Source organism: Moschus berezovskii, chromosome 22, assembly GCF_049115385.1.
Source record: "Moschus berezovskii isolate FMDL1 chromosome 22, NW_MosBer_1.0, whole genome shotgun sequence".
NCBI lineage: Eukaryota > Metazoa > Chordata > Mammalia > Artiodactyla > Moschidae > Moschus > Moschus berezovskii.
Window position 1 is genome coordinate 12,884,062 of NC_142481.1, and position 27,800 is coordinate 12,911,861.

Here is a 27,800-nt window from a genome sequence, read left to right on the forward strand (position 1 = left end):
GACTGTTGATTGGTTGTAGTCGCGGCCACCCGGCAGCCAATCAAACGGGGGAAAGGTGACATCACTTATTCTCCTTCCCTCTCCCCTCAAACTTCCCTACTCCCAGCTACCGGCAGCAACAACCACGTGGGGGAGGGGTAAGAGAGTAGAACCCGGTGAGGTCATTGCACCGCCCCGACCGCTGCTGATTGGCTACGGGGCTCGAGGGTGGCGGTTGGCTGCTCCTCGCACCTCCCCCTTGTGCCGCTACCGCCGCCACTGAGAGGAGCCAGCAGCGACGCCAGAGCCGGGAATCCGGGTGAGTCGGGGCCCTGGGTCTAAGATGCTCCTGGCGTCCAGTGAGACTCACGAGGAACTGCCCTTTCGACTTTTTCTCCTCGCACGGGTTCTTCAGAGCTCCAGGCACTCTGTCACATGGGAGTTGTAGTCTGCTATGTACTGTCGACTATGGGCCAGAGACGTAAGAAGACTACCATTCCCAGCAGGAATTGCGACTAGCCGGTCAACAAACGCTCAAGCCACGCCTTCTAAGCCTGCTCATTGGAGAGCCGGTCCCTTAGCCCCGCCTTCTTACATTTCATTGGCTACTGTCCTTCATAGAGGCTGGGTTCCGGCCTAGAGTGCAAGACGATTGGGTACTGTATTCGTCATTCTGAACTAAGACGGACTACGATTGGTCAACGTTGATGTCCATCACTTGTTGTAGGGCAGGACCCTAGGCTGATCGGGCGGTCGTAGGCTCAGGTTGGTGTCGGTCCCAGAGGGAGGCAGATCTTGGACTTTGGCCCCTCCCCCTCGCGCTGCCGGGTGGGCACGATTGGCTGTGGCAAGCGTCGCTCGTCATTGAGAGGCGGAGCCGACAAGGCTCTGAGTATCTATTGGCTTAGGACGGCGCCGGTCAGCGGGGTTGTGGCCGCTGATTGGCTGAGTGCTCCAGCTGTTGCAGGTCCATTCACCATTTTGTGTGTTGGAGTAAAAAAAAAAGGGAGAATCGAGAGGGAGAGCCGGAGGGGGGGCGGGGAGGGACCGGACCGGACCGAGCCGGGGCCACGGCCCCCCGCCCCGAAACCCCGCTGAGCCCGAGGTGAGGGGCGGGGCCAGGGCTGACACAGGCAGGGGGAATTTGGGGTGCTGGGGGCCGAGAGGGGACAGGTGGCAGGGACGGGGAAGGGGTACAGGGGAAAAGGGGTGAGTGGGATGGTGGGAAGGTGGGACAGAGTAGAGGAAGTGGTGGGGAGAAGGAGTGACAGAAAAAGGGTGACAAGGAGGGGGTGGTGGGCAGAGCATTGGTAACAGGAATGGAGGGGTGACAGGACTGGATCAGGGTGACAGGGAGAGAGAGGGGATAGAGTTGGAGGGGGTGACAAGGAGAGGTGATGGGGAGAGAAGGTGACAGGTCCAGAGATGGCTGACATGAGAGTGACTGGGAGAAGGGGGTGACAGCGATAGATGAGGGTGACAGGGAGGGAGTGACAGAGGAGGGGGCCTAGGGCCTGCGAAGAGAAAGGTGGAGATAGAGATGGTGACAAGATGGGAAGGAGAGTGGCAGAGACGCTGGTGTCAGGAGGCCTGGTGGGAGCGGAGGACATGAGACCCTGAGAAGCCTGGGCCAGCCTGGGCTTCAGGAGTTACTGCTGAGATTCTGAGGGAGGTGAGGGCCTAAGAGGGCCTTGGGTGGGAGTTATCCTGAGCGGGTGGACAGGAAGAGAGTAGGCCCCAGGGGAAAAGAAGAGGCTTGGCTTCTGGTGTGAAGAACTTGGACCAGGCAGCAGGGTCCAGGGGTGCCAGGCAGTGTGGTTGTAGGTACTGGGTGGGGTATGCAAAGGTTTGTGTTGGGCCCGGTCTCAATGCCCAGGATGGTGGCCCAGTGGGTCAGTGGGAGAAGGTGGTGGTGGCTGTCCAACTCCTGGATACTTGGGTGCCTGCCCCAGTGTGAGAAGCCCCGGTCCCCTCGGCCTCTGCCCAAGAGGACCCCAGGATTGGCTCAGAGAAGGGGCAGCCTGGGACTGCAGGCTCCTAAGTAGCAGCAGGCCCCAAGTGGGAGAGCATGAGGTCGGGGTCCCGTGGGAGCCTGAAGGCTGAGTCAGGGGTGCCTCGGATCTTCTTTGGCTTATGGTCCTGGGTCCCCCAACCCTCCTGGGGGCCCCCTTTTTTGGCCTCTCAGGTTCTTTTAGTCACTTCAGAGTAAAGTTTTTTCCCTTCTCTTTTCTCAGGGCAGCCTGAAAGGGGGCGGGCAGTAATGACTGTTCAGGAAGTGGGTGAGGTTGGCCTGCTGGGCTTGTCCTGCTGTCTTTGACCTTCTCCCACTTACCCCCACCTGGAGTCCGAGGGCATATTTGGGGACCGGGGGGCCTAGTCGGCTCAGCCACCCTGCCAGAGCCAGCCCAGGCAGGGCGGGGATGCAAGCAGGCCAGAAGGGGGGTGGCTGGGCTTTCGGGTATCATGCTGGGTGCTGTAGGGGGAGGGGCAGGCTCCCATCCAGAGGGACCGTGAAACCCTGGGGTGTAGCCCTGTGTCCCACTGTGTGATCTGTGTGTGTGTGTGTGTTTGTGTGTGTGCACGCTTATGTACAGCCCTGTGGTAGCACTGGGTATGAGCTCTTGCCCCAGACGTGCCCCTGCCTGTTCTCTGCCAGGATCTGGGGAGATGGCTGTACCTGGCAGGCCTGGGGTGCAGAACAGAGTGGGCAGCTATCCCTTGGGACTAGCAGCTGCCCACTCCTTCCCACAATGCCCGGCCATGCCAGGCTGCCTGGGGCTGGGGTGGGGGTGGTAGAGAGAGGCTCACATCGCAGCCCAGTCACCTCCCTTTCTGTGACTGTGTGCTTGTACATTTGTGTGTGTGAGTGCGTGTGTTCTCTGGGCAGTGACAGTGCAAGGAAGCGTGCCCTCTGGATCATGTGACAGGCAGCACACTGAAATGGTTGGGAGCACAGACTCTGGGGCCAGATTACCTGGGTCCAGATCTCAGCTCTGCTATTTCCCAGCCTGATGGATGTGGACGAGTGGCTTGATCTCTCTGTGCCCCAGTTTCCTCCTGTGTAAATGTGGCTGATGGTAGCATACGCCTCTTAGGGCTGTGGTGAGCATGCAATAGGTTAATAAAGGCAAGTTTAGTCCAGGGCTTGGCAAAGAGTGAGTGCTCCATAGGTGTGAACTGTTACTTTTAGTCTTGGTTCCCTTGGGGCAGTCAGAGTGTGCCTGCACCTACTGTCCTCTGCAGAGAAAGCAGAGTATGTGAGGGTTCCCAAGGAACCAGAGTGTATAGCTCAGGGCATATGGGTGCCAGTCTGTGTCTGGGTGCTGGCCAGGGGCCCATAGGAGTTGAACACAGCCAGGCAGGAGACCTTGGGGATCATAGAGTTGAGGCAGTAGCCCCAGCAAGTGGGAAGTCTTGGGGGACAGTGGGTCTGGGGGGATTCCTGAGGTTGCTCCCAATGATCCCTGTCTGTCCTCTCACCTAGCAGGTGGACAAAAGATGAAGCCCATGAAAAAGGCGTGCACCAGCCTTCCAGGTTCTGGCAGCAGTGGCAAGTCCCCACCAGCCACCAGGGCCAAGGCCCTGAGGCGGCGAGGGGCTGGGGAGGGGGACAAGCCAGAGGAGGAAGACGACGAGGCACAGCAGCCACAGCAGGGGCCAGAAGAGGCTGAGGAGGGCGAGGAGGAGGAAGCTGAGCAGGGCCCGGGGGCCGAGGGGCTGCCCCCGGAGCTGCAAGCTGACGACCCGGCCCCAGGCCCAGCTGAAGAACCCAAGGTGGAGGGGGAGGCGGGCCGCTGGGAGCCGTCACTCAGTCGAAAGACAGCCACGTTCAAGTCACGAGCACCCAAGAAGAAGTATGTGGAGGAGCACGGCGCCGGCAGTGGCAGCAGTGGGGCGGCGGGTGCCCCTGAAGAGCGGGCACGGACCCCCGAGGAAGCCAGCACCCTGGGGGTGCCTCCACGGCCACCCACCTCCACGCGCTCCTCCTCCACCGACACAGCCAGTGAGCACTCAGCCGACCTGGAGGATGAGCCGGCCGAAGCCTGTGGTCTGGGCCCCTGGCCCCCCGGCAGCACCAGCGGGGGCTTCGACCTGCGGCAGCTGCGGTCCCAGCGAGTCCTGGCTCGGCGTGGGGACGGCCTCTTCCTGCCGGCTGTGGTGCGCCAGGTGCGCCGAAGCCAGGACCTGGGTGTGCAGTTCCATGGGGACCGGGCCCTGACTTTCTATGAGGGGGTGCCTGGCGGGGGTGTGGATGTGGTTCTGGATGCCACGCCCCCACCAGGGTCGCTGGCAGTGGGCACAGCGGTCTGTACCTGCGTGGAGCCTGGCATGGTGGCCTACCGAGAGGGTGTGGTGGTGGAAGTGGCCACCAAGCCTGCCGCCTACAAGGTTCGCTTCGGCCCTGGCCCCAGCTCCCAGCTGGGCCCAGCCGCCCTATCACAGCCACCTCAGCCACCACACCGGGAGCCCGAGGAGGCGGTGTGGGTGGCCCGCTCCAGCCTCCGCCTGCTGCGGCCCCCTTGGGAGCCTGAAGCCCAGCCAAGGAAGCCCCCGGCGGGTCCTGAGGAGGAACAGGCCGAGCCCGGGGCCACCCTGCCCCCATGCCCTGCTGCCGTGGACCCCAAGCAGCCTGAGGACGCTGAGGTCTCCAAGATCAGCTTCGGTGGCAACCTTGGGGCTTGTGAGGAGGGTGAGGAGAAGCACCCGCCCGCCCTGGGCACCCCAGCTCTGCTCCCACTGCCGCCCCAGCTCCTGTCACCACCACCCAAGTCCCCAGCCTTTGCAGGCCCAGGCCGCCCAGGTGAGCAGCCCTCCCCGTGCCAGGAGGGGAGCCAGGGTGGCAGCCGGAGCAGCAGTGTGGCCTCACTGGAGAAGGGGGCTGCGCCGGCCGCCCGGGCCCGCACGCCCCTGACAGCAGCCCAGCAGAAGTACAAGAAGGGCGACGTGGTCTGCACGCCCAATGGAATCCGTAAGAAGTTCAACGGCAAGCAGTGGCGACGGCTGTGCTCGAGAGACGGCTGCATGAAGGAGTCACAGCGGCGGGGCTACTGCTCCCGTCACCTGTCCATGCGAACCAAGGAGATGGAGGGCTTGGCGGACAGTGGCCCAGGTGGGGCCGGGCGGCCGGCAGGTGTGGCGGCCCGCGAGGGCAGCACCGAGTTCGACTGGGGGGACGAGACGTCGCGGGACAGCGAGGCCAGCAGCGTGGCGGCCCGCGGAGACTCCCGTCCACGCCTGGTGGCCCCCGCCGACCTGTCTCGCTTTGAGTTTGACGAGTGTGAAGCAGCGGTGATGCTGGTGTCCCTGGGCAGCTCTCGCTCGGGCACACCCTCCTTCTCCCCCGTGTCTACACAGTCACCCTTCTCGCCAGCCCCGTCGCCCTCACCCTCGCCGCTCTTCGGCTTCCGCCCCGCCAACTTCAGTCCCATCAATGCCTCGCCCGTCATCCAGCGCACCGCTGTCCGCAGCCGCCACCTGAGTGCCAGCACCCCTAAGGCGGGTGTGCTGACGCCACCAGACCTGGGCCCCCACCCGCCGCCACCTGCCCCCCGAGAGCGCCATTCCTCTGGCATCCTCCCCACCTTCCAGACCAACCTGACCTTTACTGTGCCCATCAGCCCTGGCCGACGGAAGACAGAGCTGCTGCCCCACCCAGGGGTGTTGGGGGCCCCCGGCGCAGCGGGTGGAGGAGCCGCCCCGGACTTCCCCAAGAGCGACAGCTTAGACTCTGGCGTGGACTCCGTGTCCCACACACCTACACCCTCCACGCCGGCCGGCTTCCGAGCTGTGTCGCCCGCCGTGCCCTTCTCCCGCTCCCGCCAGCCCTCACCATTGCTGCTGTTGCCCCCGCCTGCCGGCCTGACCTCGGACCCTGGGCCCTCCGTGCGCCGGGTGCCTGCCGTGCAGCGGGACTCGCCCGTCATCGTCCGCAACCCGGATGTGCCGCTGCCCTCCAAGTTCCCCGGGGAGGTGGGCGCTGGCAGTGAGGCCCGGGCTGGAGGACCCGGGCGGGGCTGCCGAGAGACCCCGGTGCCCCCAGGGGTGGCCAGCGGGAAGCCGGGCCTGCCCCCACCTCTTCCGGCCCCTGTACCCATCACTGTGCCTCCAGCTGCGCCGACTGCCGTGGCCCAGCCGATGCCCACCTTTGGCCTGGCTTCCTCACCCTTCCAGCCGGTGGCCTTCCACCCCTCACCCGCTGCCCTGTTGCCTGTCCTGGTGCCCAGCAGCTATACCAGCCATCCTGCCCCCAAAAAGGAAGTCATCATGGGCCGGCCTGGGACAGGTAAGAGGTTATGCTGGAGGGGCTGGGTGAGGGCTCATTTTGTACCGGGCGACTGGCAAAGTGACTCTCAAGAGAGGTGAGCTCCCCACCCCGGGGGGCATTCAAGAGGAGGCTGGCCTCCCATCTGCACAGAAGTTCCCATGTGAATTCCTGTGTCAGGCTGAGCATGTGGACTTTGAAGGCTCAGTGCAGTGTTTCCAGAGGCCTCCTGGTTGGGGTCCACCAGTCAGCAGACCTTTCCTGAGTGTGCAGGCTCAAAGCCAGCACCCCCCGCATAGCTGATGGGGTAACAGAGATGGTAATCATGATGACAATTCCCATGGCCTGAGAACTGACAGGGTCATCACTGTGATAAGCACTGTGAGTGGGTTATCTCTCCTAACCTCACACCCACTCCTTAACATAGCACTCACACACTGAACCTTGCTGTGAGTAGGTGTCTATAGAGGAAACTGGGAGTTTCTCCACGATCCAGTAGTTGGGAATCCACGCTTCCACTGCAGGGGACCCTGGTCTGATCTCTGATCAGGGAGCTAAGATCCTGTAAGCTGCTGCATAGTGCAGCCAAAAAAAAAAAAAAGAGGAAACTGAGGTTGGGTTAGTTACTTGCCCAGGGTCACGTGGCTAGTAAATCCCGGAGCCAGCCTTCAAACCCAGGCTGGCTGGCTCGTGACCACTTGGCCACAGTCCTGGGTTACAGATGGGAAGACTGAGGTTCCAGTGGGTCCTTCTGCCAGGTGGTGGCAGGCCCAGGCCTGGAGACCTTGCCTTCTCTGCTGTACCTGGTAAATAGCACAGGTGTGGTCAGTACCCTGGCGGGGAGCCGGGGGTGTGCCGGGCATGCCTCCAGAGGTGAACCTAGTCTGGCTGCCCTCAGGACAGGGCGTGTAAGCCAGGGGTTGGAGGAGAAGTTGGAACCTGCAACCCTGGGACAGAAGAACCTCCTGGGAGGCTGATGGGAAGGCTCCGAGGTCAGGAGCACAGCTGAGGACAGCCGGTGTGGCTAGAGGGCTGAGGCCAGGGGTGGGGGCGAGGCATTTCTGAGATGGGGCTGGAGAGCCATCTGGCCTGGGCCTTGTCAGAGCAACTTTCATGGAGGGTGACAAACCCATCACTCACCCCTTTCCAAGCATCTTTTCTTATTTATCTATTCATTTACTGTTGACTGAGGGCTCCCTCTGTGCCTGGCCCTGTAATAATTGATGCTAAGGACATAGCCCCATCCTCACAGGGCTTATGGTTCCTGGAGTAGACAGACCTGTCCCCAGATAGTGGCTGTCCAGCGTGGTCAGGGCTGGGGTGGTCAGGGAGGACTTCTTGGAAGAGGGGCCGTGAATGCGTGCTCAATTGCTTAGTTATGTCCGACTCTTTGCGACCCCATGGACTATAGCCCTCCAGGCTCCTCTCTGTCCATGAGATTCTCCAGGCAAGAATACTGGAGTGGGTAGCCATTCTCTTCTCCAGGGGATCTTCCCAACCCAGGGATCGAACCCCCAGATCTGCACTGCAGGTGGATTCATAACCGTCTGAGCCACCAGGGAAGTCCTCTGAAGTGAGGCCTTAGGGGTGTGCAGAAGGGAGCCTGGCAGGGCCGGCAGGAGGACTGTCAGGCAGAGGGAAGAGTTTATGTAAAGGCCTTGAGGCAAGAGCCAAAGTTTAAAGGAAGTTGAATCTGCAAAGTCAGGGGCTCTAGACGGTGGATGAGTGTTGGGATGTGTGGCTGCATAGGTGAGCAGCACATCAAAGTGGGATCATAGAAGGTCCTTCTAAGACTTGGGAACTTTATCCTGAGGGCACTAGGGAACTATGGAGGGTTGTACCATATAGGGTGAGTTCCAGTCCCTGAGACCAGGGAAGGAGGTGGACATGTGGATCTCGGTAGGAGCCGCTGTGTCTTGGGCTGGAACAAAGACTAGTGTAGGAAGGAGCCCAGGCCCTGCCCTCACTCAGCTCCAGCCCAGACCCAGGGCGGAGGACACAGGGACAGCGCTTGCCCCTCATGCTCATTTACTGAGGTGTTTTTTTGCTCCACCCCTAACATTTGTTACATTTGTTATTTTGTAGCTGATATGAGCAAAATTCCACAAAGTGGGCACAGCAGGGATTTCTGTCCTTCAGTTCAGTCACTCAGTCGTGTCCGACTCTTTGCGACCCCATGAATCACAACACGCCAGGCCTCCCTGTCCTTAGGCAGATGAAGACACTGAAGCAGAAGGACTCTATAACCATCCCCTTCAGCCCCCCAGCCCCACATGCCTGCAGCCCCTTGACACTGCCCTCATGTATAGCACTAGTGGGCCATGACCTTCACTGCTGCTACGTGGGGAGGGTTACCTGAGGCCTACCAGGGTGGTCTGGCAGGGTTCCTGCCACCATTTTCCAGATGAGGAAAAGTGAGGCCCTGACAAAAACATGAGTCCTGATGGAGGTCACCCAGCCAGGGAGGGGCAAGACTGTCTTGAATCAGATCTCTCAATCTAGATCACAGGATCCTTCCTACCAGAAGTAACAGTAATAATAATGTATTGAGTACCACCCATGCATGTGCCTGGCACACTACTCAGTAAGTGCTCAGTGCACCTTTACTCACTGAGTCGTGATCACAGCCCAGGAGCTCAGCAGGACCATTAGTTCCACTGGACAGAGGAGGAAACTGCGGTCCTGGAGACAGAGTGACTTGCCCGTGGTCACCCAGCTAGGAACAGGGAGAGCCAGGATTTGAACCCAGACTGTTTGGCACCAGAGCCCATTACTCTCAGTAATGATAACGATAACAATAACAGTAGCCCACTTTATTGAGCATATACCACGGGCCCAGCCTCAGGGATGGGGCTGTCTCATTGAAACTTCCTGACACTATGAAATAGGGATTACCAGTTACCAGCCCTGTCGTCGGTAGCGGGAGGGGGACTGAGATTCAGGGAGGGGAGGCCCCTTGCTGGAAGCCACCTGGTCGTCAGAACTTGTCCAGTGCCTGTCCTGGCGGTTCTGAGCCGCACCTCCCTGACTACACCCATGCTGAGGTATCCAGGCTGCCCTCAGGTTCCCAGCCAGCGGGCTCTTTTGTTCTTCTCTCAGAGGCCTCCCTAAAGCCTTGGGAGGTAGGCACCTTGGGGCCTTCTCTGTCTTGAGGCCCAGACAGGGCAGACCTTGCCCAGGGGCACAGTGAAGCTATCACCGTGGCCCCTTTGGCCCGCCCATGCCAGGACCTGACCCTCTGTCAGAGCAGCAGGTGTGAGGGGGTGGCCCAGGGCAGCCTCCCTGCTTCTGCCCCCCGCCAGGCATTTGCTTCCGCTGGGGGACTTGCTGGAGCAGGCGGGCCGGCATTCTCTGCATTCTGTGCATGGCCGGGCCAGCCAGCTGCCATCGCCACCTCCCTCTGACTCTTCCCGCCTGCTACCCTGGAGAGGAAGCTGCCCCAGGGCCTACAGCCCTGGCCTAGGAGGCCAGATGTCTCAGCCTCGTGCTTGGCATGGCCTGCCTTCCAGCTCCTAGCTTCTGCCTGGGTTCCCCGTATTGACAGGCAGTGCCCCTTCTCCTGGGCCTGTCTTCCCATCTGCCTGTTTGAGCCACTGCGTATCTGTCTCTCCCTTGGGTGCCTATGTCTGTCTCTGCACAGGTCTCCATTTCTTTGCCTGAGTCTCCCTCTCTGGACTTCTGTCTGGCTTTCCCTGAGTCTGGCTCTCTATGGCTTTCCTGGTTTGTACCTCCTTAGATATCAGTCCTTGTTGGAGCTTTCACTCCACCCTCTTTCTCTTTTGCCCCCTCCCCCCCCACCCCAATCCTGGGATTCTGTCTCTGGTCCAGCCTTGGCCTACTCTCTGGTCCTCCTTCTCCCATTCTTTAGACAGACCTGCTTCCCCTATGCTAACCCCTACTCCCACTCTGTGCACATCAGGAACTCTGTTCCTCTAAGTCATTGGAGAGTTGCTAAGCACCAGGTCTCTTGCTCCCTCTTTGGGGAGTGTTGGGGGTAATGTCTAGGCCTGAAGGCCCCTTCTTGGTCCGTGACAAATTAAATGTCCGCTACTGCCCTGAAAGCTGCTGAGAGTTGTCGGGAGCTATCCTACAGACCCATCAACACCCAAGCACCTGTTCCCAAGACAGGCAGGAAGGCGGGGGCTTTGGGGGCCAGGCTAGGAGATCCGGCTGTGGGGGAGCAGCAGGAAAGCAGTTCCTCTGCCCACCCACCTGCTCGAGGGCATGACCCGGATCACCCCTACCACCCCCACCCCCATCACCTTTCAGAAGACACTTTGGTGCTAGCTCCATTTAACTGAGTCCCACGAGTAGTCCATCCCAACAGGCAGGATCTCAGAGACCAAGCAGTATCCACCCACTGTGCTTGGGTGCGTTGGGAAAATGAGGCCCAAAGAGGAGCCAGGGGGGCGGCAGAGTGGGGGTGGGGGGAATCCTACTGACTCCGCAGATCCAGACGCTGCCCAACTAGAATTTCTGTTTTGTTTCAAACAATAACCCGCCTCTCTCCCACCAGAAGTTCCTCCTCACCCCTCTCCCTGGCCCAGGCTGAGCAGCCCTGGGGTAAAGTGGGTGGGAAAGGCATATGTGGATGCAGGCACAGGCAAGGATGAGCAGAGGGAGGCCCAGAGCCAGGGAAGGGCAGAGGAGAGAGGCAGCTCTGGCTTAATGAATGAGGTGATGAGGGAGGTTCAGGTAGACTTCTCACTGGAGAGGTGACATTGGAGCTGAAGCAGGAAGAATGAGTGGATTTCAGGGTAGTAGGAGAGAAGGGCCATCTAGGCATAGGCAGCCACATGAGCAAAGGCCAGGAGGGGCGAAAGTGCATGGCCTTGAAGTAGCCAGTTGAGGCTGGAGCTGACACGGGGCCTAGGCTTGGCAGAAGAGTGCCAAGGAAGACAGGTAGAGCCAGGCCACGCTTGAGTGTCAGCCCCGTGAAGAGCCTAGAAACGGTTCAGAGCAGAGGGAAAGGGTTGGATCAGGCTGTCAAAGACCCCTGGATAGGAAGGAGATCTAGCCTGGGAAGAAGAGGGTGAATTACAGGAGAGAGGAGAGAAGAGGCTCTTTTGAGGTAGCAGGAGTGAGTCTTGGAGATTTCTTGGGAAAAGCCCCGAGCGCCAGGCACTGCAAGGCGTCAGGCTGCCTCCTAGTGGCGGCGGGTGGCTGGGGTTGCTGGCCTGCGCATGCGCAACGCCGCGGTGGCGTGTGTGGCCCGCAGCCCCTGGCGCCCGGGCATTAATGGCTCCATTAGTGGCAGGGAGGGAGGCGCATTAGCGGCGACGACGGCGTCTGGCTCCCATTACCACCGGCGGCAGCGGCTGCACCGCAGGCGGCTGGACGCTAGCCTGCCGCGCCGCCGCCTCCGCCCGCACCCCGTTCCCTGTTCCCGCTCCGCTTGAGGACTGGGCCGGGGAACCCCCGTCTCCCCATTTCGGTGGTAAAGCTAATCGTGAAGCCGGGCAGACCGGGGCTCAAATCTTGGTCATGCCACCTCCTGACTGCAAGATTCTACCCCCTTCTGAGCCTGTTTCATGCGAAGCAGCCAGGGAAAGAGGGTGCATCGGGGGCTTTGTGGATCCAGACCTGCACCCAGTCAGGGCCGCGCCCATTCCCGCGCCCTAGGGGATAGGCCCGGGGCGTCTGGCCTCGGGTCTTCCCATTGGCCGCTGTCGCTCCCGCCGACGCCGATTGGTCGAGACCTGCTCCCCCCGCCCCTGCGCCATTAACCCTTGCGCGGCCGCGTTCTCGGGCTGGGTGGGGGACCTTCCCCCCAGCAGACAGTTCGGGTGCCAGCTGGCCCGCGCCCCGCCGCGGCCCGCGTGGGTGTCAGGCCGGCCGGGCGCCCGCCCGCCCTCCTAGCACAAAGCGGCTTTGTGGGGCCCGCCAAGGGCTGGCTGGGGGCCAGGCGGCGAGTGGAAAATCTCGTGAGCGCGGGGTTGGGGAGGAGAACGCAGGGCGGCGCCCCCTCCTCCGCCCGGGCAGTGGCGCCTCCCTCAGCCCGCGCGGACCAGCCCTTTCAGCTCCGGCGCTTGTACACTCCCCTTCGACTCCTTTTTCTACCCTCAAATCCACATCCCTCCCTCCATCCTATCCCGCCCATCTCCCAATCCCTGGGGAGCCTCCCCCACACCTCTCTTGCCTCTCTTTCCCTTCTGGTCCCCCTGCCTACCCCAGCCCCACTCACACTGACTCACCCCGGCGCTATTTTTAGGCCCCCATCCCTCCCGAGCAGCACCAGCCCAATCCTGGGCTCGTTCCCCAGGCAACCCTGGCCGTCGCCGACTCCGCCCGGGGTGGGTGGGTGGGTGTGTATGTGGAGAGCGGGTGAGGGGAGCTGGGGACACCGGGGTGGTGAGCCGAGGCGGGGACCCGGGCCTGGAGAGCAGGGTGGGGAGCCGCAGGCGGCAGGGCGCGGTGCCTCTCGGGCTCAATAAACGGGGGCCCGCGAGTTCAGGGCATGTCTGCCTGTCCCTCAGTCTGTCAGCATCCTTGGCTGTGCGCCCCAGGGCTCTGGGCAGGCCTCAGCCTGTGCCACCCTGGGTGGCAGTTGCTGTCTCTGTCTGGGCTCCCTGTCCCCAGGCTGGGATGGGGTGGCGTGTTGCCCTGGGGATTGTTGGGGGCCAAACCTTTTGTGGAGTGGGTTACGGGGTAGTGCAGGGGTGAGCTGCACTGTAGTTCTGCCTAGTACCTGTTCTGAGTGAAGGGTGGTGAAGCACTCCCTCTCAGATGGGGCTGAGGCCCTGGTTTGGGGAACCTCCTCAGCATTTTCCAACCAGGGAGGCCCCAATTAGAGTTGGGGATGGCTGAAGACACAGAACTACTCCCTCTTCTCTACTCCTAATCACCCCCACCCAGGGTTCCTCCATTCCAAACAATGGAAACTAAGTATAGGGCTGGCCCAATGCCCAGGGCAGGGGGGCCCTTCCCGCCCGGATCCCGGCCCCTCCCTGCTAGGCTGGGCCCCCACTTGGCTGTCCCCTACCCTGTAAGGGGCCTCTTCCCATCCCTCCTCTGTGGGCACTGCCTTCTACCAGATGTGCAACCCTCCCAGATGTCTGGGGCCCTCTTTCCCTCCTGTGCCAGGCTTTGCTCCTTTTCTCACACAGCAGAAGTGAGGGTCCTGGGGGCAGGGTTCCTCTGAGCTCAGTTCCTGAGCTGCATTGCAGTGGGGAAGGGGTTAACTTGCCAGGAGGTGACTCACCGGTGGGGAGAGGAGGGGGCAGCCATGGGGAGATAGAGCAGGCCACATTGATTTCAGCCTTGATTTCTGCTTCACATTGCAGTCCCTGGGGCAGTGAGGTAATGGAGGGTCTGAGTCTGGGGCTGCATAGGGAGGAGGGGGTGGTCACCTAATAGTCCCTCTGTTGATCTCTCCAGGCTCACAGCCAAGAGTCTGGCCCTGCAGTCCACTGGAGGTCAGAGGGCTACAAACCTCCCCTTTCCCTCTGGGCTCAGGTTACCTGGTTTTTGCCCCCTCTCCACACCTTCATCTCTGGAGGTGCAGGAGGCTGGAAAAGGGGTTTATGCCTGCCACTGATCCCACCTGTGTAGGTAGGAGCTCAGTCTCGGTCCATCTGAGCCTGTGCAGTCTTGACCTGCCTAGTTGTGACCCCAGGCCTCTGTCTTCACAGGATGTGACCTCAGGGCCCCTCTTGCATGATCCAAGGCCACTGCCTCTCTGCTGGGTGGGCCCCAGACCTTGCCTGTGACTCTTTGTGTATCCTCTGACTTTTCTATAGTTCATCAGTCTCTCCGAACCTTTGAACATATTCCCAGACCTTTGGGTTGGGAGTCTCTGCCTGTGTCCACCCTGAGGTTGAATTTTCAGTAGTGGAAAGAGCACTTGAGTTGGAGTGCTGGGCTGTTATGTCCCAGCTGCATGATCTTGCACCATTTATTGTTTCTCTGAGCCTCACTTTCTCATCTGAACAATGGGCATAATAAAGTGTACTTCCCTAGTGTTTGTGAGGATTCAACGCACAGGGTCATACATACAAACTCCCAAAATTGAGCAGCCCCAGTGTTAGTTTCCCCTCTTTCTTCTTCTGAAAAGAGTGACTCACAACCTAGAGTGGTGGCCTCCTGCCTTACACTGTGAGGTGGAGGGTCCCACGTGGCTGCTAAGTGTCAGGTAGGGTTGCTCAATGATGGTGAACAGCCATGGCACTTTGTATACCTGATGAGCCAGGGTACTGAAGTAGTGCTCACTGGGTAAGTTTATATAGTGTGTGGGGTCACTATGATGGCACTTGTGAGAGTTACCTGTGTTGGGGTTGGGAGTGCCAGGAAGGCCACGAGTGTTGGTTGTGTTAGAGGGACATAGGGTGTGTGCAGTGGACAGTGATTGTGATGAGGTGTAGGAGATAATTCTGCCTGCTTAATATGTCGTGTGTTTGTATGATGATTCACAGGGATGTGTGAGGAGGATATGCTTTGATGAAGCATGTATGACAGGGCATGTATGAAACGGGTGATGTGAAGAGGATGGGTGACAACGAGTGTGTGTGACTGTGGGTGGGGCATGATGGACGGTTAGTGTGGGAGGTAGTACATTTATGTGACGAAGTGTTCTAGGTGTGTGACTTCGTGTGAGAGTGTAAGAGGGAGGGTACCTGTGACCCTGGGGTGTGTATAAGGTAATGGGTGTGGTAGGAAAGTGTGTTTAGCAGTGTGTGTCTGTGTGTGTGAGTTTGTGACTGCTGTTGTGAGAGTTGGTGAGGGTTCAGGGGTGGCTGACCCACCGCTACATGCAGTTCGTCTGCCTTGCCGGGTCGTGCGCGCCCCAGGTGGGCGTGAGGGAGGTGGGCCGAGCCGCGCGTGAGCGTCTTCCTCGCGCGGACTGGACACACGCAAGTGCCACCCACAGCCCCGGGCCTCTGCAGCACGGCGCCCCGAACCGCCCCCCTGGCTCGGTGCCTTTACTGCAGTGCGCCCTCCCTGCCGCCCTCCTCCCGCGGTCCCGCCCCGGGCCGGCTTGGGTCCAACCGGAGCCTGCCCCGCCCTGCCCTTATTTGCATATGACTGACGTTCCCCCGGGGCGGCCAATGGGGGCGGGCGCGGCGGGGCCTGACCCGCGCGCGGCGGCGGCAGCCAATGGATTGGCGCGCGGTGGGCCGGGCTTGCGCGGAAGGCCGCGGGGGAAGCGGGGAAGGGGCGGGGGGAGGTGCGGCGGGGGGAGGGGAGCGCGTAGTAGTGGCGGGGCGGGGAGGCGGCGGTGGTTCGGCGCGGGGCTCGCTCGGAGCGCACGGACGCACGCACGCTCGTCCGTCTGCCCGCCCGGGGCCGGAGGCCGACCCCGCGCTGAGCCGCGGGCCCCAGGCCCGGAAAGGCAGGGCGCGGTGCCGGCAGCCGGGGCGCGCGGGGCCAGAGCCGTTACCCGCCGGAGCTGCGAGGGAGGGAGGGAGCGAGCCAGCGAACGGGGAAGGGAGGGGGCCGCCCCCGCGCACGCGCGCCGCGCCCCGCCCCGCCTGTCCCGCCCGCCCGGCTCCGCGCGGGAGGAGGGAGAAGGAGGGGGCGGCGCCGATGGCCCCCGTGCCGCGCGCCCCGTGACGGCCCCCGCGCGCGCCGGGGGGCGGGGCGGGGCCGGCGCGCTCTGACCTCCCCCCGCCCCCCGGGCGGCGGGAGGCAGGCGGCGTTGTGCGCAGGCGCGCCCGGCGGAGACCCCCGCGTGGGGCGGCCGGAGGGGGGCGGTGAGTGGGGGGGGGCATGTGGCAACGGCCTCCAGCTCCCCCCGGGCCCGAGCGGCGGCGGCCGAGGAGCCGGCGGCGGGCGGAACGGCGGCAGCCGCTGAGGAGGCGCGAGCCCCGGCCGGGCGCCCCCGCGCCGGACCATGTACTCAGCCCACAGGCCCCTGGTGCCCGCGTCCGGCGCGGCCTCCCGTGGCCTCGGCATGTTCGGTCAGTAGCGCCTGGGCCCTGGGACTGCAGGGGTCAAGATGTCGGGGTGCTGAGTGCAGAGTAATGGTGATGGGGTTACAGTAAGAGAACGGTGGCGGCAGAGTAGAGGGGAAAGTTACAGAGCTCGGCTGGGCCAAGTGGTTAATGACGGCAGGTGGGAGTGTAGCAGAGTGGTAAGAGTGCAGAGTGGGGCGTAGCTGGGGACAGCTGTGGGGTTTAGGTGCGGATTGGAAGAGGTACGTTGTCATCGGAGGTGAAGGGTGCAGAGTACCTGGTTCCGGAGCATGGCTTGGAATCGTAGCAGCGTGAGACCTGGTCCCAGGTGTGAAACAGAGTGGGGAGACACTGGGGACTGTGATTGAGAAGTGGGCTAAGGACAGGTCTTAGGTCTGAGTGAGGCATTGTCTGCTCAAGAGTGATGTGTTTGTGGTGTGCTCTTCAAAGAGAGAGAGCGAGACCCAGGAACTTGGAGGGTAGTGTGCTGGGGAGGAGTTCAGGAGGGACAGGACCAAAGGACGGTCCTCCCATTGTCTGCTGGGCCTCGTCTTTCTCACCCAGTAAAAGATCAGGAGCCAAGATCTTTGTGAAGAGAGGGACCTCTCCAGGTCTCTAAAGGCTCTTGTGGGTTTGAAGGCCCAGCAGACTTGGGCTTCAGTGCCCCAGTGGTAGGGGTGGGATTTTCATAGTATCTAGAGTCCTCTCCAGTGTTGGCTTCTTTGTCCGTCTCCTGTTGCCTTGATGTCTACTTCTCGTTTTGGCAGCATCTCACAGAAGCAGGTCTTGAGGCCATTGCCTCCCGTAGGGACTCCACGAGGCTAGCCTTTCGAAGGCATTGGGTGGGGGGGGGGGTCAGCTGAGGTCAAATTGATCTTGATCAGGAGGAGACTGGAGTGATGGGCACTGGAACTAGGGCGTTTTCCTCCTGTCTTCATGGTCTTCCCCTAGCAGGGACCTTTTCTGTGGGTTCCACTTCCCCCAGGGAGCTGGCAGTGAGAAGGAGACCCACTCTCAGGCTGGGCCAGCCCCAGGCGTCCAGCCAGGGGTGGGCCGCAGCCTCTGGATGGCTCTCTTACCACCCAGCTCCTGGAACAGAAGGTTGGCCCCTGGTGCGGGGGGTACCTTCCTGTGCGTATTCTCAAGGAAACACCTGGCGCTGTTGCCTTGCCTGGGCAGGGTCTAGTAACAATTCTCTTGTCTTCTCTGTTGTCCCTGCCTTTTTTTCTGAGGAGCTTACCACACCCTCCTATCTTTCTGGGCAAGCGGGCTGGCCACTATACTGGAGGGAAGTGCAGGAGTTTCAAGTGAGGGAGGCGGGGAGGCCTCTTCACAATTGGTAGACTTCTCTCTGAGAAGAAAAGAGAAGGATGCTGGAGCCCAGTGCCCAGCCTGGGAAGGGCAGGTCTGGGTCCCTGGGGTCTGTGGTAGGGGGAGGGAGGCAAGGAGAAAGGCCTGAGATCCCATGCCCCGTGGTAGTGGGGAGAGAAGGGAAGGAGAGGAGTGGGAGAGAAAGTTGGGCCATCCACCTCAAGAAAAGAGAAAGGAAATGTGAGGCCAAGGTGAGGGGCTCTGTCGGATGAGGCGTGGTGATGGGAATGGGGCACGACTTGGGGAAGGTCTCCAGCCTCGCTAAGGTCTTCAGAGAGTGAGATGGCGAGCAAACATGGCCTGGTTTGCGACAGGAGCCAGTCGTTCCTCTGGCCTGGTCCCTGGTGGCAAGGCTGGTGGAGGTGGAGGTGGGGGAGGGCGTGGGGTGTGAGGACTCTTTCCCTGCTTCTGTTTTCATTCTTATAAATCTAGAAATCTGTCAGCGAGGGGTTCTTCCTGAGTGATGTTGCGCAGCCAAGCCCAGGGCGCTCTGGGGTGGGGAAGAAGGTGGAAAGCAGAGGGGGCAGCGCCTGGTCCAGGGTGGAAAAGAGCTTGCTTTGGGGGTGGAGGAGTGTCAAGGCCCAGCTTTCCTGGCGCACTGCTCAGCTGACTCTTTCCCACAGTGTGGACAAATGTGGAACCTCGCTCTGTGGCCGTGTTCCCCTGGCACTCCTTAGTCCCCTTCCTGGCCCCCAGCCAACCTGACCCCTCTGTACAGCCAAGTGAGGCCCAGCAACCTGCCAGCCACCCTGTGGCCTCCAACCAGAGCAAAGGTGAGGGGCAGGGGGCCGTGGGGAGGCCCAGGGATGGGGTCGGGATGGCCCCAGAGCCCTCTGACTCACCCGTTGCTCTGCCCCCAGAACCTGCTGAGTCGGCGGCCGTTGCTCACGAGCAGCCACCGGGTGGGACAGGGAATGCTGACCCGGGGCGGCCCCCTGGAGCCACATGCCCTGAGAGCCCAGGGCCCGGACCCCCCCACACTTTGGGGGTGGTGGAACCTGGGAAGGGCCCCCCTCCCACCACAGAGGAGGAGGCCCCTGGACCGCCTGGAGAACCGCGGCTGGACAGCGAGACAGAGAGTGACCACGATGATGCGTGAGTACCCTGAGGCCTGGGACTAGGGAGGAGGGGGCGTGGCTGCAGACTCAGCCCTCCCTGACCTGCTGCTCTGTCTCCATCACATCATTCCCCACAGCTTCCTCTCTATCATGTCTCCTGAGATCCAGTTGCCCCTGCCCCCCGGGAAACGGCGGACCCAGTCCCTCAGCGCCCTGCCCAAGGAACGAGACTCATCTTCAGAGAAGGATGGACGCAGCCCCAACAAGGTGCCTCATCACCCATCCCCAGCTCACCCCGAGGCTGCCCAGCCCATCCTCTGGGTTCTAACAATCCCTTTTGGGCTGGTGTCTTCTGCAGCGGGAGAAGGACCATATCCGGCGGCCCATGAATGCCTTCATGATCTTCAGCAAGCGGCACCGGGCCCTGGTCCACCAGCGTCACCCCAACCAGGACAACCGGACCGTCAGTAAGATCCTGGGCGAGTGGTGGTACGCCCTGGGGCCCAAGGAGAAGCAGAAGTACCACGACCTGGCCTTCCAGGTAATGCCACCACCTCTCGGCTCCTCAGCTTCCTCCGGTCGGGTGGATGAGTGAAGGGTCTCCCTGCCCTTTCCTGCTAGGTGAAAGAGGCCCACTTTAAGGCCCACCCAGACTGGAAGTGGTGCAACAAGGACCGGAAGAAGTCCAGCTCAGAGGCCAAGCCCACGAGCCTGGGGCTGGCAGGAGGGCACAAGGAGCCGAGGGAGCGGAGCATGTCAGAGACAGGCACTGCCGCTGCCCCTGGAGGTCAGTGAGCCCTTCTGCCCTCCTCCCTCCTGTGGGCCACCAGCCTCCCCTTCACTTGCTCAGCCCGCTTCCCCAGAAGCTCCTCTCAGCTTCATTCCTTTTGAGCCCCTCACCACAAAGGCCCTGACACTAAGCTGTGGTGAAGGTGTCCGGGAGGTCACACATCCGAACAGAAATCTCATCAATTGCCATTTACCAAGCATTTACTTCGTGACAGGCACTTCTTAGAGCATAATGTCTAGCGTTCGAAACCAAAGCCCGTTTTCCAGATGAGGAAACCGAGGCTCAGAGAGGCAGTCTTGGTCGAAGTTGCAAAAAACTAGGAAGTGGCTGAGTCTGAATTTAAACCCAGTTTGTTGGCTCTCAGGGCCGCAGTCAGGAGGCCCTTGTTGGCCACTGCTACTCACTGAGGGTGTCTGCAGAGTGCACTGCCCTGAGGCGCTTTTCTGGAGACCCCTTGGGTTCTGGCCCACAGCCCTGCGGAGGATGTTCCTTTCACTCTGAGATGAGGCAACAGAGGCTCAGACAGTCCAGTGGCTGTCAGTTAAGCAGTGCCACACGTACCTGTCTCCAGGCTTTTCTCCTCTCAGAAGGGCCGCCTCCCAGGGAGCAGTGGGCTTATTTCTCGAAACCCCAGAGGACAGGAAGTAGTGGGAAATGCTGGGCTGGTGGGTGGTGTCTCTCTTCTGCCTGGTGGCCCAAGAAGTCCAAGCTGCTTCCACCCAGTATCTAGAAGTGTCTGTGGATGTTTTCACCAGCCTAGGCACTGGGAGCAGGCTTCCTGACTAACCCTGTCTCTTTCCCGCCGTGCAGTGTCTTCAGAGCTCCTGTCTGTCACGGCCCAGACACTCTTGAGCTCGGACGCCAAGGCTCCGGGGAGCGGCTCCTGTGGGGCAGAGCGTCTGCACGCCATCGGGGGTCCTGGCTCGGCCCGGCCCCGCGCCTTCTCCCACAGTGGGGTCCACAGCCTGGATGGCGGGGAGGTGGACAGCCAGGCATTGCAGGAACTGACTCAGGTCTGGAGGGCAGGCCGCAGGGGTGGGGGCGACGGGCAGGGAGGGAGGTGACTGTCCTGGCTGAACTCTCCCTGCACTTGCCCTGCAGATGGTGTCTGGCCCTGCGTCCTACGCTGGCCCAAAGCCCTCCACCCAGTATGGGGCTCCAGGCCCCTTCGCGGCGCCCGGGGAAGGAGGCGCCCTGGCAGCCAGTGGCCGGCCCCCACTGCTCCCCAGCCGGGCCTCCCGCTCCCAGCGCGCGGCCAGTGAGGACATGACCAGTGATGAGGAGCGCATGGTCATCTGTGAGGAGGAGGGGGACGACGATGTCATCGGTGAGCTGTCTCAGGGCCCAGAGTCCTGGCTGGGGGGCAGCAGGCTCAGGGTGGGAAAGTAGGTGGAGATTGGCCCAGGTCCTTAGGCCTGTTTTTCTTCCCTTCTCCGTTTGTGATACTGGGCCTGTTCAGTTCAGGCCCTACCGAGGTAGTCCAGCCCTGCCCTCGAGAAGCCGCAGGTCAGAGACTTCCCTGGTGGTCCAGTGGCTAAGACGCCACGCTCCCAGTGCAGGGGGTCCAGGTTTGATCTCTGGTGAGGGAACTAGATCCAAGTATCGTGACTAAGACCCAGTGCAGCCAAATGAATGTTAAAAAAAAAGAAGCTGCAGGCCAGACAGGAAGCCTGAGGACACCGGCATGGCCGGGCCATTGGGGCGTAGGGTCAGGTGCCGTTCCCTCTTGCTCTCAGGGTCTGGCGGCAGGCAGGTGGGCACACCTGGGCTGAGGAACAGCTTTCCTGGATGACACTTAGCCAACGCAGGGCAGAGCTGAGGTCAGAGGCAGGCCTCAGACCCCCCGTTCCGGGCAGCCCTGTGCCCAGCCCTTTGCCAACACTGTTGCGTCTGCTCCCTCAGCTGACGACGGCTTCGGCACCACCGACATCGACCTCAAGTGCAAGGAGCGGGTGACTGACAGCGAGAGCGGGGACAGCGCTGGGGAGGACCCGGAGGGCCGCGGGGTGAGGGCCTGGGGCTTGCTGTCTGGTCCTCGTGTCCTGGGAGGGAGAGTGTTTCTTCTCTGTGTGTCAGGAGAGGGGAGATTAAGGCCCAGAGAGAGCGAGCTGTTTGCCCCGTTGGGCGTCTCAGCCTGGATGAGTGAAGACCTTCAACTGGCCTGGCTGCCAGGCAGGACATGGAAAAGGGGCTGGGCAGGATGTGGATATCTAGGCTCCCCTGACTTGCTTGTGTCTCCCTTTTCCTTCCACTCAGGGCTTTGGCCGGAAGGTGTTCTCACCTGTGATCCGTTCCTCCTTTACTCACTGCCGTCCATCGCTGGACCCTGAGCCTCCAGGGCCCCCAGATCCACCTGCAGGCTTTGGCAAAGGCTATGGGCCCACCTCCTCCGCGTCCTCGCCTGCTGCCTCCTCTTCCTCAGCCACCACCTCCTTCCCATTGGGCTCGGGGACCTTCAAGGCCCAGGAGTCAGGTCAGGGCAGCACCACAGGCCCCCTCCGTCCCCCACCCCCTGGAACTGGGGGCCCAGCCACACCTTCTAAGGCCACCCGGTTTCTCCCCACGGATGCTGCCACCTTCCGTCGCAAGAGACCTGAAAGCATGGGCGGCCTGGAGCCACCAGGCCCCTCAGTCATCGCGGCGCCTCCCAGCGGGGGAGGAGGCGTCCTGCAGACACTGGTCCTGCCCTCAAACAAGGAGGAACGGGAGGGCAGCGGAGCTCGCGTGCCCTCAGCCCCAGCGCCCTCACTGGCCTACGGGGCCCCAGCAACCCCCTTGTCCCGCCCGGCCGCCACCATGGTCACCAACGTGGTGCGGCCCGTCAGCAGCACTCCTGTGCCCATCGCCTCCAAGCCTTTCCCCGCTCCCAGCCGGGCCGAAGCATCTCCTGGTGACACAGCTGGCGCCAGGACTGAGGCGGTCACTGGGTCCCGGGCACCTGGGGGCTCCCCGCTGGGTGTCAGCTTAGTGTATTCGGACAAGAAGTCAGGAGCTGCCACCTCCACGGCCCCACACCTGGTGGCTGGGCCCCTCCTGGGCACTGTGGGGAAGGCGCCAGCCACCGTCACCAACTTGCTGGTGGGCACCCCGGGCTATGGGGCCCCAGCGCCCCCTGCTGTCCAGTTCATTGCCCAGGGGGGCCCTGGCAGTGGGGCAGCTGCAGGCTCAGGGGCCGGTGCTGGGAGTGGCCCCAATGGGCCAATGCCCCTGGGCATCCTGCAGCCTGGTCCCCTGGGCAAGGCTGGGGGTATCACCCAGGTGCAGTACATTCTGCCCACACTGCCCCAGCAACTGCAAGTGGCACCGGCCCCTGGGACCAAGGCAGTGGCGCCCGGCGGCCCTGCCCCCACCACCAGCATCCGTTTCACCCTCCCGCCGGGCACCTCCACCAATGGCAAAGTCCTGGCTGCCACCGCACCCACTCCTGGCATCCCCATCTTGCAGTCCGTACCCTCCGCCCCGCCCCCCAAAGGTGAGGCCTGGACCGGGCAGCGCGAGGAGTGGGCCCCCGGCTGCCTCTGCTCCTGTGTGACCACCTGCCCTCCTGTCTTAACTTGCAGCCCAGTCAGTGTCCCCTGTGCAGGCCCCACCCCCAGGTGGCTCAGCCCAGCTGCTGCCCGGGAAGGTACTTGTGCCCTTGGCCACCCCCAGCATGTCAGTGCGGGGAGGAGGGGCCGGCCAGCCACTGCCTCTGGTGAGCCCACCCTTCTCCGTACCTGTGCAGAACGGTGCTCAGCCACCCAGCAAGGTAAGGACACTTCGGTGGCGGCCCTACCTGTCCCTTGCTCCTCCCTTCTGGGCGTTGGTCTCTGCATCCCGTGGTTTTTGTGTCTGCCTGTTCAGTCTCTTCCTTTTCTCCCCTTTGGTGTCTGGGTCTCTGTCTCAGTCTGGCTTGATGTCTCTGAGCATCTTGATTCTGCCCTCATCATTCGTCTCTTGTCCCTTCTCTGTGTCTCTAGCCTCTCGCTGTCTTCTCTGCCTTTGTTTCACCCTCCCCAGCCCCAGCCTTAGGTCTCCCTTCCATGTCTCTGCTGAAATCCCGTCTCCAAGGTCTCAGGCTTCCCCTGTCTGGCTCTGGGGCCCCAGCTCAGCCCCGCCCGTGGTTCCCTTGCCCGCAGATCATCCAGCTGACTCCGGTGCCTGTGAGCACACCCAGCGGCCTGGTGCCGCCCCTCAGCCCGGCCCCAATTCCCGGCCCCACCTCGCAGCCTCAGAAGGTCCTGCTGCCCTCCTCTACCAGGTATGGCAGTTGAGCCCTCATCTGGGAGTCAGCGCAGGGGAGCGTTTTGTTGGCGGCCAGCTCTCCTCACACCTTCCCCTTTCTTCTTCCTCTGGCAGAATCACCTATGTGCAGTCAGCAGGTGGACACGCACTGCCCCTGGGCACCAGTCCTTCATCCAGTCAGCCAGGAACAGTCACCTCATATGGACCCACGAGCTCGGTCGCCCTTGGCTTCACCTCGCTGGGGCCCAGCGGCCCCGCCTTTGTGCAGCCGCTGCTTTCAGGTGAGGAGTGGGCCTGGCTGGCGTCTGGGGACCACGGGTGGGGCTGAGGCAGCCCAGGCCCTAATGTGGTCCCCTGCTTCTGCCATCTCTCTCTCCACAGGCCAAGCCCCACTGCTGGCTCCTGGCCAGGTGGGCGTGTCACCCGTGCCCAGCCCCCAGCTGCCTCCCACCTGCACAGCTGCCAGCGGTCCTGTCATCACAGCATTTTACCCCGGCAGCCCTGTACCCACCTCCTCAGCAACCCTGGCCCAGCCATCCCAGGCTCCCCCAGGCCTGGTCTACACTGTGGCCACCAGCACCACCCCGCCTGCCGCCCCCATCCTGCCCAAGGGCCCGCCTGCACCCACTGCTGCCACCCCGGCCCCCGCCAGCCCTTTCCCTAGTGCCACAGGTAGGTGTCAAGCCAGGGGAGGCCGGGCTGAGTAGGTGGATTCAGGGGATGGGTTCCTGTCGAGCCTGGCTCAGCAAATATTCTCTCCACCCTCAGGCTCCATGACCTACAGTTTAGTGGCCCCCAAGGCCCAGCGGCCCACCCCTAAGGCCCCCCAGAAAGTGAAGGCGGCCATCGCCAGCATTCCCGTGGGCTCCTTCGAGGCTGGTGCCCCTGGGCGGCCAGGCCCTGCACCCCGGCAGCCCTTGGAGCCTGGCCCAGCCCGTGAGCCCCCAGTGTCTGAGTCAGAGCTTGAGGGGCGGCCAGCAACACCAGCCCCTCCACTGCCCCCCGAGACCTGGACTCCCACAGCCCGGAGCAGTCCCCCACTGCCCCCAGCTGCCGAGGAGCAGACGAGCACCAAGGGCCCTGAGGCCGTGGTGAGTGCCCCGTGGGCCTAGGGGTGGCCACCACTGCTTGGCTCTGCTCCTCCGTCCCCTGTCTGCCCTTCTGTCCCACCCCTCTGCCCGCCTGAACCATGCCCTTGTGGGTTTTCCTCTGGCCTCGGGCTTGTCTGTCTGCACGACTGGGTCCTGCCCACAGTTCTGTATCTCGGCGGTCAGTATCCATCTCTGTGATCCCTCTCTGTTTCTGGGTCTTGGCCTGGTGAGTTTGACCCCAGTGTTCTCCATCTCCTTCCCCACCCCACCCCCAAGGCCAGCAAATTCCCCAGCTCATCTTCAGACTGGCGTGTCCCTGGGCTGGGCCTGGAGAGCCGAGGGGAGCCTCCTACCCCTCCCAGCCCGGCCCTGGCTCCAGCCCCAGCTCCTGGTGGTAGCAGCAGCAGCAGCGAGGGCGGCAGTGGGAGGGCAGCTGGGGACACCCCTGAGCGCAAGGAGGCGGCTAGTGCTGGCAAGAAGGTGAAGGTGCGGCCCCCACCCCTGAAGAAGACCTTTGACTCTGTGGACAAGTGAGCATGGGCTGGGGGACCGGGCGGAGCGTGTGGGTTGCTGGGAGAGGGAGCAGCTGCAGGCGGGGGCAGAGGAGGTGACCCTGCCTGCCCTCCAGCAGGGTCCTGTCGGAGGTGGACTTTGAAGAGCGCTTTGCCGAGCTGCCTGAGTTCCGGCCTGAGGAGGTGCTGCCCTCGCCCACCTTGCAGTCTCTGGCCACCTCACCCCGGGCCATCCTGGGCTCCTACCGCAAGAAGAGGAAGAATTCCACTGGTAGGCAAGCGCCAGGCTCCCGGGGGAGGTGGGGGACAGACAGGGGCCACGGCCACTGAGCCTGCTTCCGTCTGAACAGACCTGGACTCGGCCCCTGAGGACCCCACCTCGCCCAAGCGCAAGATGAGGAGGCGCTCCAGCTGCAGCTCAGAGCCCAACACCCCCAAGAGTGCCAAGTGCGAGGGCGACATCTTCACTTTTGACCGCACAGGTGCCGGCGTGGTGGCAGGCAGAGCTGTGGGGGACCCAGGGCCTCCAAGATGGGTGGGGTGTCGGAAGCAGGGTTAAAGGTGGGAGAGTGGGCCGGGAGTCGCTGAGAGAAAGGACAGCAGGCCAAGGGTGGGTTCTGGAGGTGGTGTTGGCTGTGCTGGGTCTCCCTTGTTGCACAGCCTTTGTCTAGTTGTAGCGGGTGGGGTCTGCTCTCTAGTTGAGGTGCTTGGGCTTCTCACTGCAGTGGCGGCTTCGCTTGTGGCCGAGGACAGACTCTAGGATGCAATGGCTTCCGTAGTTGTGGCTTGAGGGCTTAGTTGCTCCATGCGGGACATGTGGGATCTTCCCAGATCAGGGTTCAAAACCCAGGTCTCCTGCGTTGGCAGGTGGATTCTTTATTGCTGAGCCACCAGGGAAGCCCAGTTCTGGAGTTTCACAGGCCCTTAAGTTCCCACATGACCTTGGCAGGTTCCCTATCTGAACCTATGTGAAACAGGATTCAGTGAGGACTGAGTAGACGCTTGCACGGTGGCGGGAGGCTTGACTGGGCTCCCTGTGCTGCTCACAGGCACAGAAGCAGAGGATGTGCTTGGGGAGCTGGAGTACGAGAAAGTGCCCTACTCGTCGCTGCGACGCACCCTGGACCAGCGCCGGGCCCTGGTCATGCAGCTCTTCCAGGACCACGGCTTCTTCCCATCAGGTGAGCACAGCTGGGAGTCTCGGGGCGGGGGACTTGGGAGGGGGTCTACCTACTCATCTCACCCTGCCCTTCTCCCCCTCCCCGCCTGCCCCTGCTGCCCACAGCCCAGGCCACGGCAGCCTTCCAGGCTCGCTACGCGGACATCTTCCCCTCCAAGGTCTGTCTGCAGCTGAAGATCCGTGAGGTGCGCCAGAAGATCATGCAGGCAGCCACTCCCTCAGAACAGCCCCCAGGAGCCGAGGCTCCCCTCCCTGGACCGCCCCCCACTGGCACTGCTGCTGCCCCTGTCCCCACTCCTAGCCCCGCAGGGGGCCCGGACCCCACCTCACCTGGCTCGGACTCTGGCACATCCCCGGCTGCCCCGCCACTGCCTCCACCCCCAGAGCCGGGGCCTGGACAGCCTGGCTGGGAGGGACCCCCCCAACCCTCACCACCCCCCTCTGGTCCCTCCACAGCTGCCACAGGCAGGTGAGGGGCTCCTGAGAAGACCCCAGACCCACAGTACCCCCCTCAGGACATGGACAGTATGTTAGGTGGCAGGAATTGGGGGGCAGGGTGGTAGCCTCCTCCCCAGTAAAGCCATTTCGTCCTTTCCAGTTGGGGGCGAAATGAGGCCTGCTCCCTTGTCTACCCCCTCCCCCGACAGCTCCCTCCCTGTGATGGGGGCAACTGAGGGGAAGTGGGGCACAGTCTCCCTCCACCGAGCTCCTGTACATAACCTGGAGTGTGTTACCTTCAGATCTTTTCACTTGTACTTTATGCAAAATGGCTCGTGTGAGGGCTGCCAGCTGGAGGGTAGTGTGGGCCTCGGGCCACAGGGAGGGTGCCTGTGGAGTAGGGGGAGTTCATGTACCCCTTTTTCCCCCAGAGGGGCTGGACTCAGGTTAGCTTGGGGGTGGGGGCTCCTGCACTTTGCCACAGGCACGGGGAGAGTTCTCTCCTCACCCCCTCTGCCCTCCCAACTTGGGTTGTACTTTCTAAGAAGGTGATTCCCCCACCCTTGTCCCCATCCCCAGAACAAAACATGTTGATCATGTGCAATATTTCTTACTGTGCTGAGAAGACGCAATGACCGAGATTAAAGCTGTTTAACACACCTGTGTGGCTGGCAGCTCTCAAGGGAGACGGGATGTGGGTCATACCAGTTTGGCCCCCAGATGGCCGTGTGGTTACAGGCTTTGCCCCCAACCACTGTGAGGAACGGGGTGCCATTCCAGGACCATCCCCTTCATCAGCGGGACCTGGTGGGCAGAGTCAGGCCTGTTCAGCCATTCGGCAGGCATGGTTGCGGAAGGCCTTTGACCGAGTGCTGTGAGAAGGGCAGTTCACCCTTGATGTTCCAGTTGAACTCTCGAGGTCTGAACCAGGGCAGGCACTGGGCGGGGAGGCCAGTGGGACCAGAGTACTGCCCTGTCCCCAGTGACACCTGCTGCCCTTGTGTG

At 62.1% G+C, this 27,800-nt stretch overlaps 1 protein-coding gene across 8 annotated transcripts; it reads left to right on the plus strand.

Annotated features, from left to right (window-relative positions):
- The first annotated feature begins 206 nt into the window (after nt 1-206).
- CIC (capicua transcriptional repressor) lies at nt 207-27,454 on the plus strand. Of its 8 annotated transcripts, none has more exons than XM_055412070.2 (21): nt 207-298; nt 3,464-6,262; nt 18,126-18,275; nt 18,363-18,597; nt 18,698-18,827; nt 18,919-19,101; nt 19,182-19,347; nt 20,161-20,363; nt 20,452-20,677; nt 21,253-21,356; nt 21,607-22,822; nt 22,911-23,098; nt 23,469-23,590; nt 23,689-23,855; nt 23,956-24,246; nt 24,343-24,665; nt 24,942-25,195; nt 25,294-25,448; nt 25,528-25,659; nt 26,227-26,358; nt 26,463-27,454. In XM_055412070.2, exons 2-21 carry the CDS (start codon nt 3,478-3,480, stop codon nt 26,828-26,830), a joined length of 7,530 nt encoding a protein of 2,509 aa, XP_055268045.2. In that variant the 5' UTR covers nt 207-298; nt 3,464-3,477; the 3' UTR covers nt 26,831-27,454. The 8 variants fall into 8 exon arrangements, with proteins under 8 accessions (XP_055268045.2, XP_055268042.2, XP_055268044.2 ...); XM_055412067.2 differs by lacking the exon at nt 207-298 and adding an exon at nt 345-744; XM_055412069.2 differs by lacking the exon at nt 207-298 and adding an exon at nt 345-744 and having other exon boundaries at nt 3,467-6,262.
- Nucleotides 27,455-27,800: the final 346 nt, after the last annotated feature.

Excerpts from the sequence above, each read along its gene's own strand:
- CIC (XM_055412070.2), top strand. The coding sequence starts at position 3,478 with ATGAAGCCCATGAAAAAGGCGTGCACCAGCCTTCCAGGTTCTGGCAGC. Across the intron at positions 18,276-18,362 it reads GGCCTCCAACCAGAGCAAAG|AACCTGCTGAGTCGGCGGCC; the intron begins GTGAGGGGCAGG and ends CTCTGCCCCCAG. Across the intron at positions 18,598-18,697 it reads GAGAGTGACCACGATGATGC|CTTCCTCTCTATCATGTCTC; the intron begins GTGAGTACCCTG and ends CATTCCCCACAG.